This window comes from Notamacropus eugenii, chromosome 1 (assembly GCF_028372415.1).
Source record: "Notamacropus eugenii isolate mMacEug1 chromosome 1, mMacEug1.pri_v2, whole genome shotgun sequence".
Lineage (NCBI taxonomy): Eukaryota > Metazoa > Chordata > Mammalia > Diprotodontia > Macropodidae > Notamacropus > Notamacropus eugenii.
Window position 1 is genome coordinate 726,845,939 of NC_092872.1, and position 15,881 is coordinate 726,861,819.

General features: G+C 41.1%; 1 protein-coding gene across 1 annotated transcript in view; it reads left to right on the top strand.

Moving 5' to 3' along the window:
• Positions 1-15,028, top strand: part of LOC140522210 (uncharacterized) — a 42,484-nt gene extending 27,456 nt beyond the window's left edge. Inside the window, 1 exon segment of the mRNA XM_072637388.1 lies at positions 11,636-15,028. Within this exon segment, the coding sequence (XP_072493489.1) occupies positions 11,636-13,234 (1,599 nt within the window). The 3' untranslated portion in view covers positions 13,235-15,028.
• Positions 15,029-15,881: the final 853 nt, after the last annotated feature.

A 15,881-nucleotide genomic window follows, 5' to 3' on the forward strand; every position in this document is an offset into this window, starting at 1 on the left:
GTGGCAATGGAATTGTAATGAATCTCTTCATCACTCCTTTTCTAAACATCCCAGTGTGTTTCCTAGATTAGTTTTGATTGTGAAAGCTATCCAGGCTTCACGATGTTACCCTTCTCAGTGGCCACTCCAGGAAAACGTGTATTCTGCCCTGACTTCAGTAAGGTGGCCATCTTTTACCAGCCTTGTTTGACTCAGGGCTGCTCTTTGGATGTGATGCCTTCTGTGTTCAAGAGCTATTTGTCTTTCAGGTCTACTGGATTATGTGTTGTCTATAAATGCATGCATTCCATGTACCAATGGTGAGTGGCATCATCCTTTCAGGAGTTTTTGTACATTTTTCAGGTGGTCCTGATGAGCACAATCCCTGGACTGAAAGGCAGGCTGCAGGGTGGCAACCAGGGCCACCTGTTGGTCCAGTGCCCATGGTCATTTCTGCATTTTGGGCAATACAGGGATGACAAGGGCCAGAGGGGGCAACAAAAATAGCTGGGGAACTTTCCACATACTTGAGTTACCTCCACCATGCTGGACGTGGTCACCATAACAAGGAAAAACAAAGGTGAAGGCACTCTAGTTATCTTCCTATGATCCAGCAAGTGAACTTACAGGGCTCACTTCACAGCTCTGTGGTCCAGTTTGAGATCTTCTGGTGACCAACCTCATGGAATCATATAAAACAGGGGTCTAATTGATCATCTCTTACAACCTGTGTGGTGGAGACAGGAGGAAGTAAAGGGCATTGTAATGAGTCTTTCCAGCTTTTTCTGAAACTATCCTCCTCCTCACTTCTTAGATCACAGTAGTATCCTATCACAATCATGTATCACATCTTGTTTGTCAATTGGGGAATGACTTGTTATAAATTTTGGTTGTCTACATATTTCAGAAGTGAAGTCTGTATCACAGAAACTTGCTATAATGATTTTTTTTCCGTTTCCTGCTTTCCTTCTAATCTTGGTTGCATTCATTCTCTTTCTGGAAAACACTTGAGTATAATCAAAAGAATCTATTTTATGTTCCATGTTGTTCTCTCTCCTGTTTAGTCATCAATTTCTTCCTTTACTCAGATCTGACAGGTAAAATTTTCCATGCTCCCCTAATTTGCCCTTGCCATGACCCTTTAAGTCCAAATCATGTACCCATTTTGACTTTATTTTGGTATTTGATATGGGAGATGTTGTTCTACACCTACTTTCAGCCAACCTGCTTTCCAGTTTTCCCAGCAGGTTTTCTCAGAGAGTGAGTTCCTGTCCCAATAGCTTATGTGTTTGCATTTATCTAGCACCAGGTGACTGGTCATTTACTGCAGTGTATTGGGTAGCTAATGCTTCCAGTGATGTGCCACTCTGTTTCTGGGTCAGTACCTAATGATTTTGGGGATCACTGTTTTCTAAAACAACTGGGGGGCCACCTTGACGTTTGTTTCCCATCGTTTCCAGTGAAGTGCTTGACCTCTGTTCTTGTGAATAAAAAGTAGAAATGGGGAAATTTATCTCATAAAAGAAGCTCCCAAGAAGCTGGCTGTGTGGCCCTGGGCCAGTCCCTTCACCCCAGTTTCCACACATATAAGAGGCGTGTATGAAAGCATCAGCAGCCCAGGGTTGTGGTGAGGTCCCGAAGAGAAAGTCCTCGCAAAGGACTTAACAGGGCCCGGGACGCGGGGAGCTCCAGGTAAATGCCGACTGTATATTTCCTCTGGCCTGGACTAGGAAAGGGGAGGGGGCGGGGCCGGGAGGGGCGGGGCCGCCTTTCAGGCAGGAGGAAGGGCCGGGCTCCAGGCATGCGCAGCACCTCAGGGCCATGTTCCGCGCCCAAGGACGGAGGAGGGGACTTCCGCCTTTGACGTCACTTCCCCCTAGTTTCCTCCCGGTTCTTCCTTCCCCTTCTCGGACTTGAGCTGAGGTGTGCGGGGCTGAGGGGCAGCGGAGAGCGGGCCCAGACCCAGGCGGAGGCCGGCTGCGGGGGTGCGGCGGGGTCGGGGCCCCGGGGACAGGGTGGGACGTCACGAGAAGGGGAGGGGCGTCCTCCTGAGAGGTAGGAAGCCCCGGAGGGCTTGGAGGGCCTCGGGGGCGGCCCTAGTGGGGGGCGGGTTCTAATCCTCCCTCGGTGACGCCCGCGTCCCATGACCGGGTGCGGTCCTGCCCCTTCCGGCCGCGGTCCTCCCGCGGTGCCCGGGTCCGAGGGCAAGTGCTCCCCACGTGGGCCCGTGTGTTCCTCATTCCGGCCCTCCCTGTGACCTCATCTCCCCCCGGCATCCTCCGGTGCACCCTCCTGCGGGAAGCCTTCCCGGATGTCCCCGGGGGTCCGTGTGGCCCCCTGCTGAGAGGGTCCCAAGCCCTCCAGGTTTGGTTCTAAAGCGACATTGCCCCGCCCCCCTGCACCCCCTCCCTCTCTGATACCCCCCCACCCAAGGGTAGAAGTGGCGATTCCTGGTCCCCGAGCCGGGCAGACCCCCAGCGTGGCCCGTGCTTCTCACTGTTCTCCTTCCCTCCCCAGCCCTGCCCCGCGTGTCCTGTGCCCAGTGGGGGGGAGCCTGCAGGAAGAGGGATGGCCCCTGTGCTGACAGCCAGGCCTGGACAGGTGAGTGCCTCCCGCTGCTCTCCTGACACCCAGTGAGAGCAGAGAGACCCCGGGGTACGGTTCTGCGTCGTGTGCTGTAACCCTAGAAATTGTGGCCACGAGGGAATCAGATTGAGAGCTAAATGACCCCTGAGACCCCCGTTTGTCCTCTCCCCACGTGCAGGAGGGCCTTGTATTTTCTTTGTCCTTTTTTAAAATTACAACTAATTAAGGACGAATAAAAGAAGACATCAGTGTGAAGAAAGATTCGTGGAGAGACAATAAGCCTGAGAAATGATTGTGGAGATCAATGTTCCAAAAAGCTTTTCAAAGCCTGACTTGAGGCAAGATGAGAAGAGTGAAGACCATGTTTCAGGGTGGATGGGATGCTGGTGATAGGGAGGGACATGTGGGAGGAAGCTCTACAACTGAAATCTCCCTTAGGTTTTGTTTTCTCCTTGAAGAATGATGAACTTGGACCTAGGAAGGAGAGCCCCAGAAGTTGTCAGCAGGAGGTGGATTCAGGAAAAGGAGACAGACAGGATCCAGCTGTTGTGAGAGGAGTGTCTAATGTGCTTCATTGCTTAGCCACTGTCATGTGTCCCTGAAAGGTCTTGTTGAATGGGGTGAGGTGCTGCAGGACTGCAGAAGGGGCCATTTACCAAGTGTGCAAAAGAGGGTCCATTCTGTAAAGCCTAGGCTAGTGAATTTGGTTCTGGCACATTCTTCCAACATAGTAGCAGTTGGCTGTTGTCCATCATTCTCAGATTATCATTCAGATATATAGCTTGCATTGATCCCTCCTAAGTCCCTTTTCGTTAGATTCAGCCCATTCTTCTAAACTCTTGAAGACTTTTTAAATTCTTCTTTTGTCCAATCTGGATGGAAGGGGTTAAATCACTAGTTCACCAGGGTGTAAAGTCTCCAGCCTAGAGTATGAAGAATCAGTGTCTTCTTTACCTTTGTGAAAGTTTCCAAATGTTTGTTGCCTAACACGATTACTGGCCACAGAAGGGCCTTTTTTTAAAGCCCATCTTTAAAGAAAGCCTATGAAGGGTGACTGAATGTACACATAATTGAAGCAGTTATGGCTCTTTCTCCAAGGAAGGCCACAGCCCCTGAGTTACCTGGCTTTTTTAGCATGTGGCTAACCCAGAAGAGACATGATGTCAGTCTACTGCTATACTGGCAAACAACTATATTGAGGACCTCTTGTGGCTGGAGAGCAGGCTTCACTGAAACATTTAAAGGGTACAAAGGGCATTGGGACAGAGACTGCATCATCAGTGTATGGAATGAGTGGGTAGAGAGCAATTAGAAGGGTTTCTTTTGTTCTTTCTGTAAGGTCTGGTGCTTTTTCACCTCAGTCATTTTCTGGAAAAAGACTTCATTTTTCCTTCCTGCTCCAAATTTGATGCTCCTTTTTACCAAAGAAGTACTTGCACAAAAGTCCCAATGATAGTGACTTTACCTGAGTGGTCTCTATCTTCCCTGCTCTCAGAAGTGATAATATATTTTTTATTTCATCTTTAATTTGTGGACTAAAACAAGCTGGATCCTTCCCACCCCTGCCACTCTTACAGCACAGCTGGGTCTGGCATTCCTTACTAGCAGAGGTTTGTTCAATCTTCCCAGGCTCAAACACCCAACTCCCCTCTCTATCCCAGGGGTAAAAGTTCCTGTGGCTGGGGCAGAGGCAGCCCCTCAAACCAGCTAACCCCAGGGCTGATTGTTTGAAAGGAACCTAGCCTAGAGGTGTTTACTCTTCCTGGGGATGAAACCTCAAATTGTCCCAGGAAGACCTAGGTTGTGCCCCTATTCTTGTTTATCTCCACCCACACTTTGTTCCCCCTTAGGTGCTGTTGTAACTTTTTATGGGGGAAAACCTTGAGAGCTTGTAATTTTCTGACCTACTCCACCATCTTCCCAGAATCTTCTCCTCACTAATCTTTTCTTGTGGCACAGTAGTATTCCATCACAATCATGTACCACAACTTGTTCAGCCCTTCCCTCATTGATGGGCATCCCTGCAATTTCCAGTTCTGCACCACCAGAAGGAGACCTCCTGTAAACATTTTGCAGCATATAGGTTCTTTTCCTTTATCTGTAACCATCTCTGGAGATAGACCATGGAGTGGTATTGCTGGGCCTAAGGGGCAAAAGCCCAGATTGCTCAGCACAATGGATTATTTTATGATTACACCAACAATGAAATAGTGTTCCGGTTTTTTCCCATCCTTTGCCATATTTGTCACTTTCCCCCCACTGTGGTTTTAGCCAATCTGGAAGTTCCAATGATCTCTCAAGGTTGTTGTAATTGACATTTCTCTAATCAGTGATGACTTAGAGCATTTTTTATATGACTCTAAATTGTTTTAATTTCCCTGGAAACTGCCTATTTATATCCTTTGACTATCAGTTGGGTAATGATTTATTTTCTTATAGCTTTGACAAAGTTCTTCATGTATTGTGGACATGAGACCTTTATCCAAGAAACTGTCTAAAAATTTTCAAGAAATTTTCTTCTTTCCTTCTAATCTTGGCTGTGTTTGTTTTTGGTTTTTTTTTTTGCAAAACCTTTTTAATTTAATGTAATTAAAATTTATCCATTTTTTTATCTCACTTTACTGTCTATCTCTTCTTTATTCATAAGTTGTTCACCTATCTATAAGTCTGGTAAACAATATGTTCATCTTTTTTTTCTTGTCATTACTGTTTTACCATGTTTGTTACTTGTACTTGAGCATCTTTTTTGTTTTTTAGAAAAATTTTATTTTGTAATGTTTTGTGTTCTGTTTATTCCGCTTATTTTACACCATATCAGTGAATGCATATCGTCCAATCCTTCTCAGAATTCCTCATCTTTGTCACAGAAATGACTATGATTCATATGCTATTATTTTCCAGCTGTCTTTTACTGGTGAGAATTCAGATTGTTTCCAGTTCTGTGCTGTCCCACATAATGCTCTTATGAATGTTTTTGTGCAGCAGCTCAGTTGTGGCCTTGGTCTTGTTATACAGAAAGGGAATGACAACATGCTACAGTGAGAATAGCCCTGGTTTTTAATCCAGAAGGACCTGGTGTCACAGGGTACATGTACCATTTACTCCTCTTTTGACCTTAAACAAGTCTCTTTCTCTCTCTGGGCCTCCCATTTCTAAGGTGTAATATGAGGGAATTAGACTCTGAAGTGTCTTGCAAGTCTAAAAATATGAATTGGAAAACCTGTAGTCCTTTAACACAATTTTCAGCAGCAAAAATTATTCACATGCTGTTACAGACAGGAGATTGTAGTCCCCCATGCTCACCTTTGCTCTTGTGGTTGCAGGAGCATTGAACACAATCATGTTCATTTCAGAGGAGCACATTTAAGAAGTGCAGCAATTGGATGAAAAGAGGAAGGTGACTGACTGCCTTAGTTGTGATGAGATCAGGCTGATGGGTGAAAGGGACTGGGCTTGTGTAGATTGGAAGAGAAGACTTAGGACCACAGGACAGCTGTCTTCAACTATTTCATTTTCGTTGTTTATTTCAGGAAGTGGAAAAGGAATTACCCATATTGCTGCTTCAGCTCAGAGGGCAGAAGTAGGAGCCATGGTGCCCATTGTATAAAAAAAAAAAACAAAACCACTCACCAAAAAACCCTATACATTTAAAATTAGTGTCGTTGGAACCCTTTACAACAGGAAACTTTTATTAAGCACCTATGTGAGAAACATGCTCACTGTAAACAAAGAACAATACTTGTTGTGAAATCAGGAAAGCTGCTGTTTATCTTTATGTTTCTTCCACTCAATGAATGGGTAGTTTCTCATGGACTGCTACATTTGTTTAGACCAGTGCAAGCTTTTTTATGCCCTGTTTCCAATTCGAATTTCCCACCTGCGTCCCATTGACCAGCACTCCAGGATTCACCCCACTCCACAGAGGCCACATTCCTCCTTTTCTTCATAGAATGACATGATATGAAAGCTTTTAAAGGAATTCCTTTAATTGATGTGCAGTCTTTCTGGTTTCGACCTGAAAGTTTATTTAAAGAGGCAAACAGTCTATGTGATATCTTAGTGGAATAGGTGGTAAGTATAATAAGATAAGAAAGTTGACAAAGTATCATTGGAAATTACAACCCAGGATATCTGTGTTTTCTTTACCATTAACATGCCACAACATAGTATGTGTCCATAAAATATTAAAAAAAAGTTCCATTATTCAAGATAGTGTCCCAGGTTAAGGATCACATAAAGAATGCTCTTTAGTCAGTCCCATCTGGCCTTGTTGACATGGGAACAGGTATTTTCTGAGTTTACTTAGAAAACAAAGAAACAGTTTGGTCCAGGCTCTTCTTCTGGTTGATTATTTCAGACTCTGGCCCTTGTTAAGGTCCAAAAATGATATGAAATGATTATCACTGGTGTTACAGATATTACATATTTTCTGTGGAAACATAAGTTCAATTCATTTCTCACATCTACAAAGTGCCAGGTACTCTGGTAAGTGTGGAGGATGCAAAGGATGGCAATAATGACTCTTACCCTTAATGATCTTACAAGTTAATCAGAGTGGAATACTTTTCTGAAATTTTTTATTCATTTAATTTTTAACTTATGGAATAAACAAGCATTTCCAAAACAAAGTATGATTAAAAATAAAAAGATGATTGAACATGAAACTTCAAATCTATTATGTACAATTTGCTATTCTTTTCAAACACATACTCAAGTTATCATGTAAATTTCTTTTTTTTTCTCTGTTCTCTCCCTCCACTACCCTAAAGATTGCTACTATTAGATAGAAATCTCTCTTTCTGTTTGTGTGTATGTGTATGTAAAATCATTCTATACATAGTTTTATTTGTCAGTTCTTCTTCTGTTGAGGAATGCTTAAATGCCTGGTGTATACCAGACACTGTGCTGGGATACAGTAAACAAATGAAACAGTGCCTTATGACAAGTGAAAGATGAAATGACGGAGGAAACAAAGGTTCAATCTTTTGGGCATACCAGTTTTATATTAAGCAAGGCATGACAGTTGCAGGACAAACTGGTACCAGGTCCCTTCCTCAAGTTAAAGCTGGATCCAGAAGATCGGGGTACATGTAATTTTATACATTAAAAACAAACAAGACCAAATAATACAATGTTAGATAATCTGATTTCTCATTGGAGGAAAGATTAGGGTCTTTCCATGTTAAGAGGTGGTGATCAACAGGTTTAGTTCCCTGAATTGAGACAAACAGGTGCCCTACTCCCCCTAACTGTTTGCATACAATCAAAACAAAAGAACCCATGAACAATTAGTCACTGTTTACCATCAAGTCAGTTTTCAGAGAATATATACAGGTTGCTTGAGATGTAGTATTGTGAGAATTTCTTACTTGTGTCTTTTTTGGATATTACTGAGTTTCTGGTCAGCGTAACCCAGGTCCTTAGTGAAGGGTCTCTAAACAGCAGGTGGAAGTGATCTGGTTTCCCAGCCATGCAGGGCTAGGTTCAAACAATGCAATAAGGTTTTCTCCCAGTTCCCACAACTGAATAAATTTTTCTCACAAGACAGAGAGTTGACTAGACTTGAACAGAATTGAACAGAAAAAGAAGTGAGCTGCCTCTAGAATTGAGTCACAGAATGTAGTCAGTGTGGTTTACTGGGGTTGGAAGCTCAATTCCATGTGGACAGTCTCAGGCGGGTAAAGGTGGGAACTTCTAAATCTTAGAGTTCTCACGAGGCCCCCCCAGGAAACACTGGGAATCGAGGTGAACCGAGCTATCTCGTGTATTTCCGCCTCTTCCCATGAGAAACGTGATGGGAGAGAGCTCTCCCTGCCCTCGAGATTGTCCCGGATCTGGGCACACCTAACAGCACGGTATTCAGATGCAAACTATGCGGCTGGAGAGCTTAAGTAGGATCAGGAAAGCCTGAAAGTTCTCTTGGGCGGAGGGGCCACGTGTGAGGACAACAAGGCTCCGCTTTTCCTCTCTCCTCTCTCCCCTCCCCCTCTCTCCCCACTTATACTTCTACTTCCAATCTCTTATTGTAAGATCTTTGCCTCCTTGGGAGATTCTTCGCTCCCTCCTAAGGAAGAATTCCCCTGCACTTGTAACTAGACCCTGAAATAAAGCTCAACCCTTGTTCAACTCTGGAACGTCCTTTCTCTCATCCGGTTTGGCCAACCGAAGACCTCCGATAGAGGTAAGGGAAGACTCGGGTAGCCCACAGGCCTCTAGGCCTGGCAGTGGTTGACTCAGTCCCCTCCATTTCCTGTACCAATTGCTCTCCTAATGCCCTACATTCTCTTACTTTGCTGGCAAGCAGTTTACATTTCAACTTCATAACAATTGGACTTATAGCTGGGTAAACACAAATGTTTTTGGCATTTCAGGAATCATTCACATTCAAGGATGTGGCTGTGGACTTCACTCGAGAGGAATGGGAACAATTGAACCCATCTCAGAAAAAGTTGTACAGGGATGTGATGCTGGAGAACTATAGGAACTTGGTGTCTTTGGGTAAGAACAGCTACCCCTTTGGAGTCTTGATATCTGCTACTTCAGCTTTCAAGATATGACCTGTTGTTCTTTGCCATGCAGGAGTAAACTGTTCCTAATGCTTTTGTAGCCAAGAGGCAGATTACTTGTGCCCCCTGTTTCCAGGAAAAAAGCCCTTTGCTTTGTAAGCCTGGAAAGTGATTTCTTGATTTTGTATTATCCTTGAGAATGTATCTTCTCCTCTCTGTTGCTTCAGATCTAAGATTTTGTTTTTAAGCCCCATGTAGGTTTCAACATATGCAGTGTTCCCACTCTCTAAGCAGGGAGTGAGTTGTCTGAATTGTATTTCCCAAGTCCTACTTTGTAATCCATTCTACCCTAATGTAGAATATCCTTTGTACTATTTTTCAGGTCTTCCTAGCATGTCTACTTTTCCCCCAAAGACGATTTAAACTAGTTTTGAATTCTTTTATTAAGTTTTATGGGTGCTTTTAAAAAAAATGTAATTTCTCCTCCCACTGACACCTCCCAAAAAAATAAAACCAACCCACACCTCCCTGCACCTAGCCCGTTAAGCCTCACATGTTTGAATAACAAAAATCTCAGACAGAATCAGCTACCATAGTGCCCTTGGTGTTATAAGATACATTCATCTCCCTTATTCCCCCACCTTTCTGCTAAGAATTGGAAGCAACATTTCATCTATGTGTTCTATGGTAGAACTATGACATGACTCCCTCACACTTTTTCATTTTCATTGGACAGGATTTGCAGTTTCCAAACCAGATGTGATCTACCAGTTGGAAAGAAAGGAAGGCTCTTGGATGCCAGAGGCAGATGTTCCCAGAAGCAGCTGTTCAGGTGAGTAAATGAAAACCAAGTAGATGGATCATTGCAAATTAGGGATCTGTTGGTCATTTTAGCTCAAAAGTCTTGTAAAATGTTGAACAGAGTGGCCTATCAAAGCTTCTCAGGCCTGTTGAGAGCAGCTGAGAGTTTCAACCTTCATTTTTTACTTCAGCAAGTTACATATTTTATGTATCTCTTTACTGCAATGTACCTGCCCTCTCAAGCAAAGTTGTTGCCTTAGTACAGGGCAGTTATTTCTCTTCTGTTCATTGAGGATTATCCTCTCTTAAACAGGTATCCTCTTGCCTTGCTTCCATGAATCCACTCTCCCTTTTCAAATAAGTACATTGCTTATGATATTAAGGAATGTGTTCTCTTTGCTTCTTAGTTCTCTTCTGATATTTTCCTTTGTTTTATTTCTATGATTATGTTACTTTGCTGCTATTACTTTTCAAAATCCTGACCTCATTCCCATTTCTTCTTTCTGTTAAGTGTCATCCTGTTTTTGTTTATTCTTTGAAATTATGTTTATAAAGACACATTATTATGTTCATGTGACAAGACTTATGTGAGAATAACCCCATCACTGGACCTATAGATTTTGAGTATTTTGCTATTTGACAAAAGGCTGTTGTGAAAAACTTTACTGAGAGTGTTTTGTTTGCTTTCAGTAACATGTTGAGGGGGAGCATACCTAGTACTGAGCCCATTGGGTCAAGAGATATGAGCAGTTTTGTACCTATACCTGAAATTGCTGTTCCTTTTCAGAAAAATGGCAGCAACTGCTTAAATAAGTAGCTATTTCAACATAATTGCCAAAATTTATCATTTTAAAATATCTTTGCTAATCTGATGGCTACTTATTGCTGCCTCCAAATTGTCTTCACTTTTGCTTCCTTGTTTTGAGTTTTGAGTTCCAGAGTTTTGAGTACCGTTTCATGTAATTGTTAATAATTTCTCTTGTCAAAAACACCTGTATGTCTTGGCTCTTACTGTATTCAGTCAGTTCTTTACAAAGTAGATATGGTGCAGTTTTAGAGGAAATTCTTGGCAACAGTTGTCATATTTTCACCCTCATATTTCTTCTTTATTTCGTTCACTTCACATATCTATTTCTCTGCCTCAGTCTAAACTCTATTCTCTATTTTCTTCCTGTTCAGTTTTGTCTCTTCCTATTTTCACCTCAGATGTAAGGATATATTGGCAAGTCTCAAAGTCATCTGTTTTTTTCTGAATAGTCTTATTCCATTCAAATGTTAATCTAATTAAAAACGAGTAAGGGTTCATTCATCCCTCCAGGCAAAGTCATCCCTCATGCTCAGTCAAATCATTTATATATATTACCTTTGAGTCATTGTACTTTCAAATACAGTAAATTGAATCTTGGTAAAAGACTAGTGAGACTAGCCTTTTCAAATGAGAAACCAAGAGAATAGGTATAAAACCTTTGATTAACTAAACACCTTGGGAAAGGGTAAGAAAAACAGGGTTAACTAATTCTTTATTCTTCCTTTCAGAGAGCAGAGAATTTGCTGGACGTCAGCCTCATGAATGTAATGAATGTGGGAAGACCTGGAGCAAGAAGCAACTTGCTGTGCATCAGAAAATTCATACTAGTGAGAAACTTTATGAATGTAATGAATGTGAAAAGACCTTCAGATATAAGACAGAACTTACAGTGCATCACAGAATCCATACTGGAGAGAAGCCGTATGAATGTAGTAAAAGTGGAAAGTCCTTTCAGAAGAAATCACATCTTACTAATCATCAGAGAATTCACAGTGGAGAGAAACCTTATAAATGTAGTAAATGTGGAAACTCCTTTTGGAAGAAATCACATCTTACTGATCATCAGAGAATTCACACTGGAGAGAAACCTTATGATTGTAATGAATGTAAAAAGGCCTTCAGGTATAAGACAGAACTTACAGTGCACCAGAGAATTCATAGTGGAGAGAAACCTTATGAATGTAATGAATGTGGAAAGCCCTTCAGATATAAGACACAACTCAGTGTTCACCAGAAAATTCATACTGGAGAGAAACCTTATGAATGTAGTGAATGTGGGAAGGCCTTTAGGCAGAAATTTTATCTTATTGTGCATCAGAGAAATCATAGTGGAGAGAAACCTTATGAATGTAATGAATGTGGGAAGACCTTCAGGAGCAAAAAGCAACTTACTGTGCATCAGAAAATTCATACTGGAGAGAAACCTTACCAATGTAGTAAATGTGGAAACTCCTTTAGGAAGAAATCATATCTTACTGATCATCAGAGAATTCATACTGGAGAGAAACCTTATGTATGTAGTGAATGTGTTAAGGCCTTCAGTAACAAGAAGCTACTTGCTAAACATCAGAAACTTCATACTGGAGAGAAACCTTATGATTGTAATGAATGTAAAAAGACCTTCAGACATAAGGAACAACTTAAAGTGCATCAGAGAATTCATAGTGGAGAGAAACCTTATGAATGTAATGAATGTGGAAAGGCCTTCAGATATAAGACACACCTTACAGTGCACCAGAAAATTCATACTGGAGAGAAACCGTATGAATGTAGTGACTGTGTGAAGACCTTCAGATATAAGCCACAACTCTTGGCACATCTGAGAATTCATACTGGAGAGAAACCTTATGAATGTAGTGAATGTGGGAAGGCCTTTAGGCAGAAGTTTTATCTTATTGTGCATCAGAGAATTCATAGTGGAGAGAAGCCTTATGAATGTAATGAATGTGGGAAGACCTTCAGGAGCAAGAAGCAACTTGCTGTGCATCAGAAAATTCATACTGGAGAGAAACCTTATCAATGTAGTAAATGTGGAAACTCCTTTAGGAAGAAATCACATTTTACTGATCATCAGAGAATTCATACTGGAGAGAAACCTTATGAATGTAGTGAATGTGGGAAGACCTTCAGATATAAGCCACACCTTATAGCGCACCAGAAAATTCATACTGGAGAGAAACCTTATGAATGTAGTGAATGTGGAATGGACTTCAGATATAAGACACAACGTAACGCGCACCAGAGAATTCATACTGGAGAGAAACCCTATGAATGCAGTGATTGTGGAAAAGCGTTCAGGGATAAATCAACTCTTACTAGGCATCAAAAAATTCATACTGGAGAGAAATCTTATGAATGTAAGAATTGTAGGAAAACTTTTCTCTCCAACCCACGACTTAAGGAACATCAAAAAATCCATACTGATGAGAAACCTTATTGCTGTAATGAATGTGGGAAGACCTTCAGAGTGGGGATACAACTTACTCAACACCAAATAATTCACTCAAAAAAGAAACCTTAAGAGTATAATGCATGTAGGATGTTCTTGAGGTAGAGGACACTATTATGTCTATCAGAGAATTAATCCTGTTAAATTTCCTCATGAATGCAAGCAGTTTGGGAAGGCCTTCCACTGCAGTTCAGATCTTATTAGGTATCAAAAATTCATGCTGCAGAAAAATCTTTATATGTCGTGAATGTGGGAAGGTCTTTAGGAAGAAGCCACATCTTAACTGTTTATCAGAGAATTCATACTGGAGAAATTATTCATGAATGTGAGTAGTATGAGAAGTTCTTCATACTGGAGAAATTATTCATGAATGTGAGTAGTATGAGAAGTTCTTCATACTGGAGAAATTATTCATGAATGTGAGTAGTATGAGAAGTTCTTCTGTTACATCAAATCTTTCACAACGTTAGATAATTCATAGCTTCTGAATGTAATGCACAAAGGAAGGTCTTATGCCTAAATGTATCTTTTATTCAACATATGAACATTCATACTGCAGAGACCTTGTGAATGCAATGAACGTGGGAAGACCTTCATCCTGAAGACACAAATTGTTCGGCATCAAAGAATTAATTCTGCAGAGAAGCCTTTGATTTTGGGAAGACTATGGATAGTACTTTATGTCCATCAGACAATTCATAGTAAAGTCAGTCTTCATGATTGTAAGTAGTATGGGAAGATTCTCCCAGCTGACTAGATTGTGATTCTGAGTCACTAGAAGCAGTACAGAGATTCCTTATTTAGGCATCGTGGGAGAAGAAGCAGTCTCTGTAGAGGTCTCTGAAGGGGCAAAGATTTAGTGTTATCCTACCCTTGAGGGAGGGAGAGATTATGCTTGCTGAGGAAAAGGTTACTGAGTGGATGGTGGTATTGCGAGATCCTTAGTATTGACTTTGATCCCTGGGTACATGGTATGAAAGTCACTTGGGGATGACCTGTTGGCCATGAGATGAGTCTGAGCCTAATGTGTGATGAATAATTGTTGACGATACTTGAGGAATATATGATAATGTGAGATGTGTTCCTGATATTGCTCCTGCAGCTTTTGCTCCTGTTCATTTAGGTAGCCACTGTAGAGTGTAAAGATTTAGAGTCACCTCACTTAAAACAAAGCATCCTTTGTGGCAGATGTTGAAGCATTGTGATTTCTGCCCACTGCTCTGAATGTCAAAGGGAAGAAGTTCATTGAAATGTAGGTAAATAGCAGGATTATCTATGACCTTATGACAGCCAAATGCCTTGTCATCTTCTTAGTGACACACATGATAATACGAATAAGGTTCCCATTATGGATTGGGAATATAAACAGATTTTTAGTGAAGAAATCGACGCAATCACTAATGATGAAAGAGTGCTCTGAATCAGTATTGATTACAGAAATGCAAGTAGCTTTGAAGTAATATGTCACACTATCTCAGTTTGGCCAACATGATAGTAAAGAGAAGTGACAGACTCTACAGGGGAATGTGGAAAAATCAGGACATTAATGCAGAATTCAGAACTGGTCCAACTCTTCTGGAGAACAATTTGGAGGTGTACTCAAAGAGTTATAAAATTCTGCATATCCTTCGACACAGCAATACCCCTTGTAGGTTTGTATCCCAAAGAGATCAAAGAAAAGGGAAAGTACCTGTATGTCCAAAAATATTTATACTGGTTCTTTTTGTGGTGGCAAAAAATTGGAAATTTAAGTGATGAACATCAGTTGCTGAGTGGTTGAAATATTGTTTCTATATGGTTGGAATGGAATATTACTTTGCTTTAACAAATGAAGGGGATGGTTTTGGCAAAGTCTGGCAAGACCTATGTGAATTTCATTAAACAGAACCAGATTAACTACATTAGTATGGTTATTTCTTACCATTTATTGTGTACCTAATGTATTCCACTGATCTATGACTGTATTTTGTAATCAGCATTCAGTTCTTTTAATGATGACTGTTTTGTAATAGAATGCAAAATCCATGACCAGTAGACCACCTTCACATTTTTTTCCCACTGATTCTGTTGAAGTTCTTGACCTTTGCTTGTGAATAAAAAACTAGAAATGAGGAAGTTTATCTCATAAAATAGGCACATAAGGAAGAGTTTTTGTCTGAACTGGTTCACAGAGGAAAATATATATACATACTTAGGAGGGTATAGAAATCTGTCTTACCTAAGAGGCCATTCAGGGGAGAAAGGGCAATGAAAAAGAAAGGGTAAGAAGAGGGAGGTAGTGGTCAGAAGCAAGTCTGACATTTAAGGAAGGTTCAGGGTGAATACTAAGAAGGAAAAATAGAAGATTATTGAATGGAGGGAAATATCCAGTTTGCAACCTGTGAATGTGAATGGGATGAATTCACTCATAAAACAAGTGATAGCAGAATGGATTAGAAACAGAATCTGAAATGATTTTCCAAGAGACACACTGGAAACACAGAGATACATAGTTAAACTAAGGGACTAGAGCAAAATCTGTTATGCTTGAGTTGAAATAAAAAAATAAATTTGAAGTTGAAAAAAATAAATAAATCAGCAGTCACTGTCTCTGAGAAAGGAAAAGTAAAAGTTGATCTGATTAAAAGAAACATTCAGGGTAACTACATTTTGCCAAAAGGTAGGATAATATTAATAGAAATATATATGCACCATGTAGCATAGTACCTGAATTCTTACAGGAAAAGTTAAAATGTATTTCATGATGAAATAG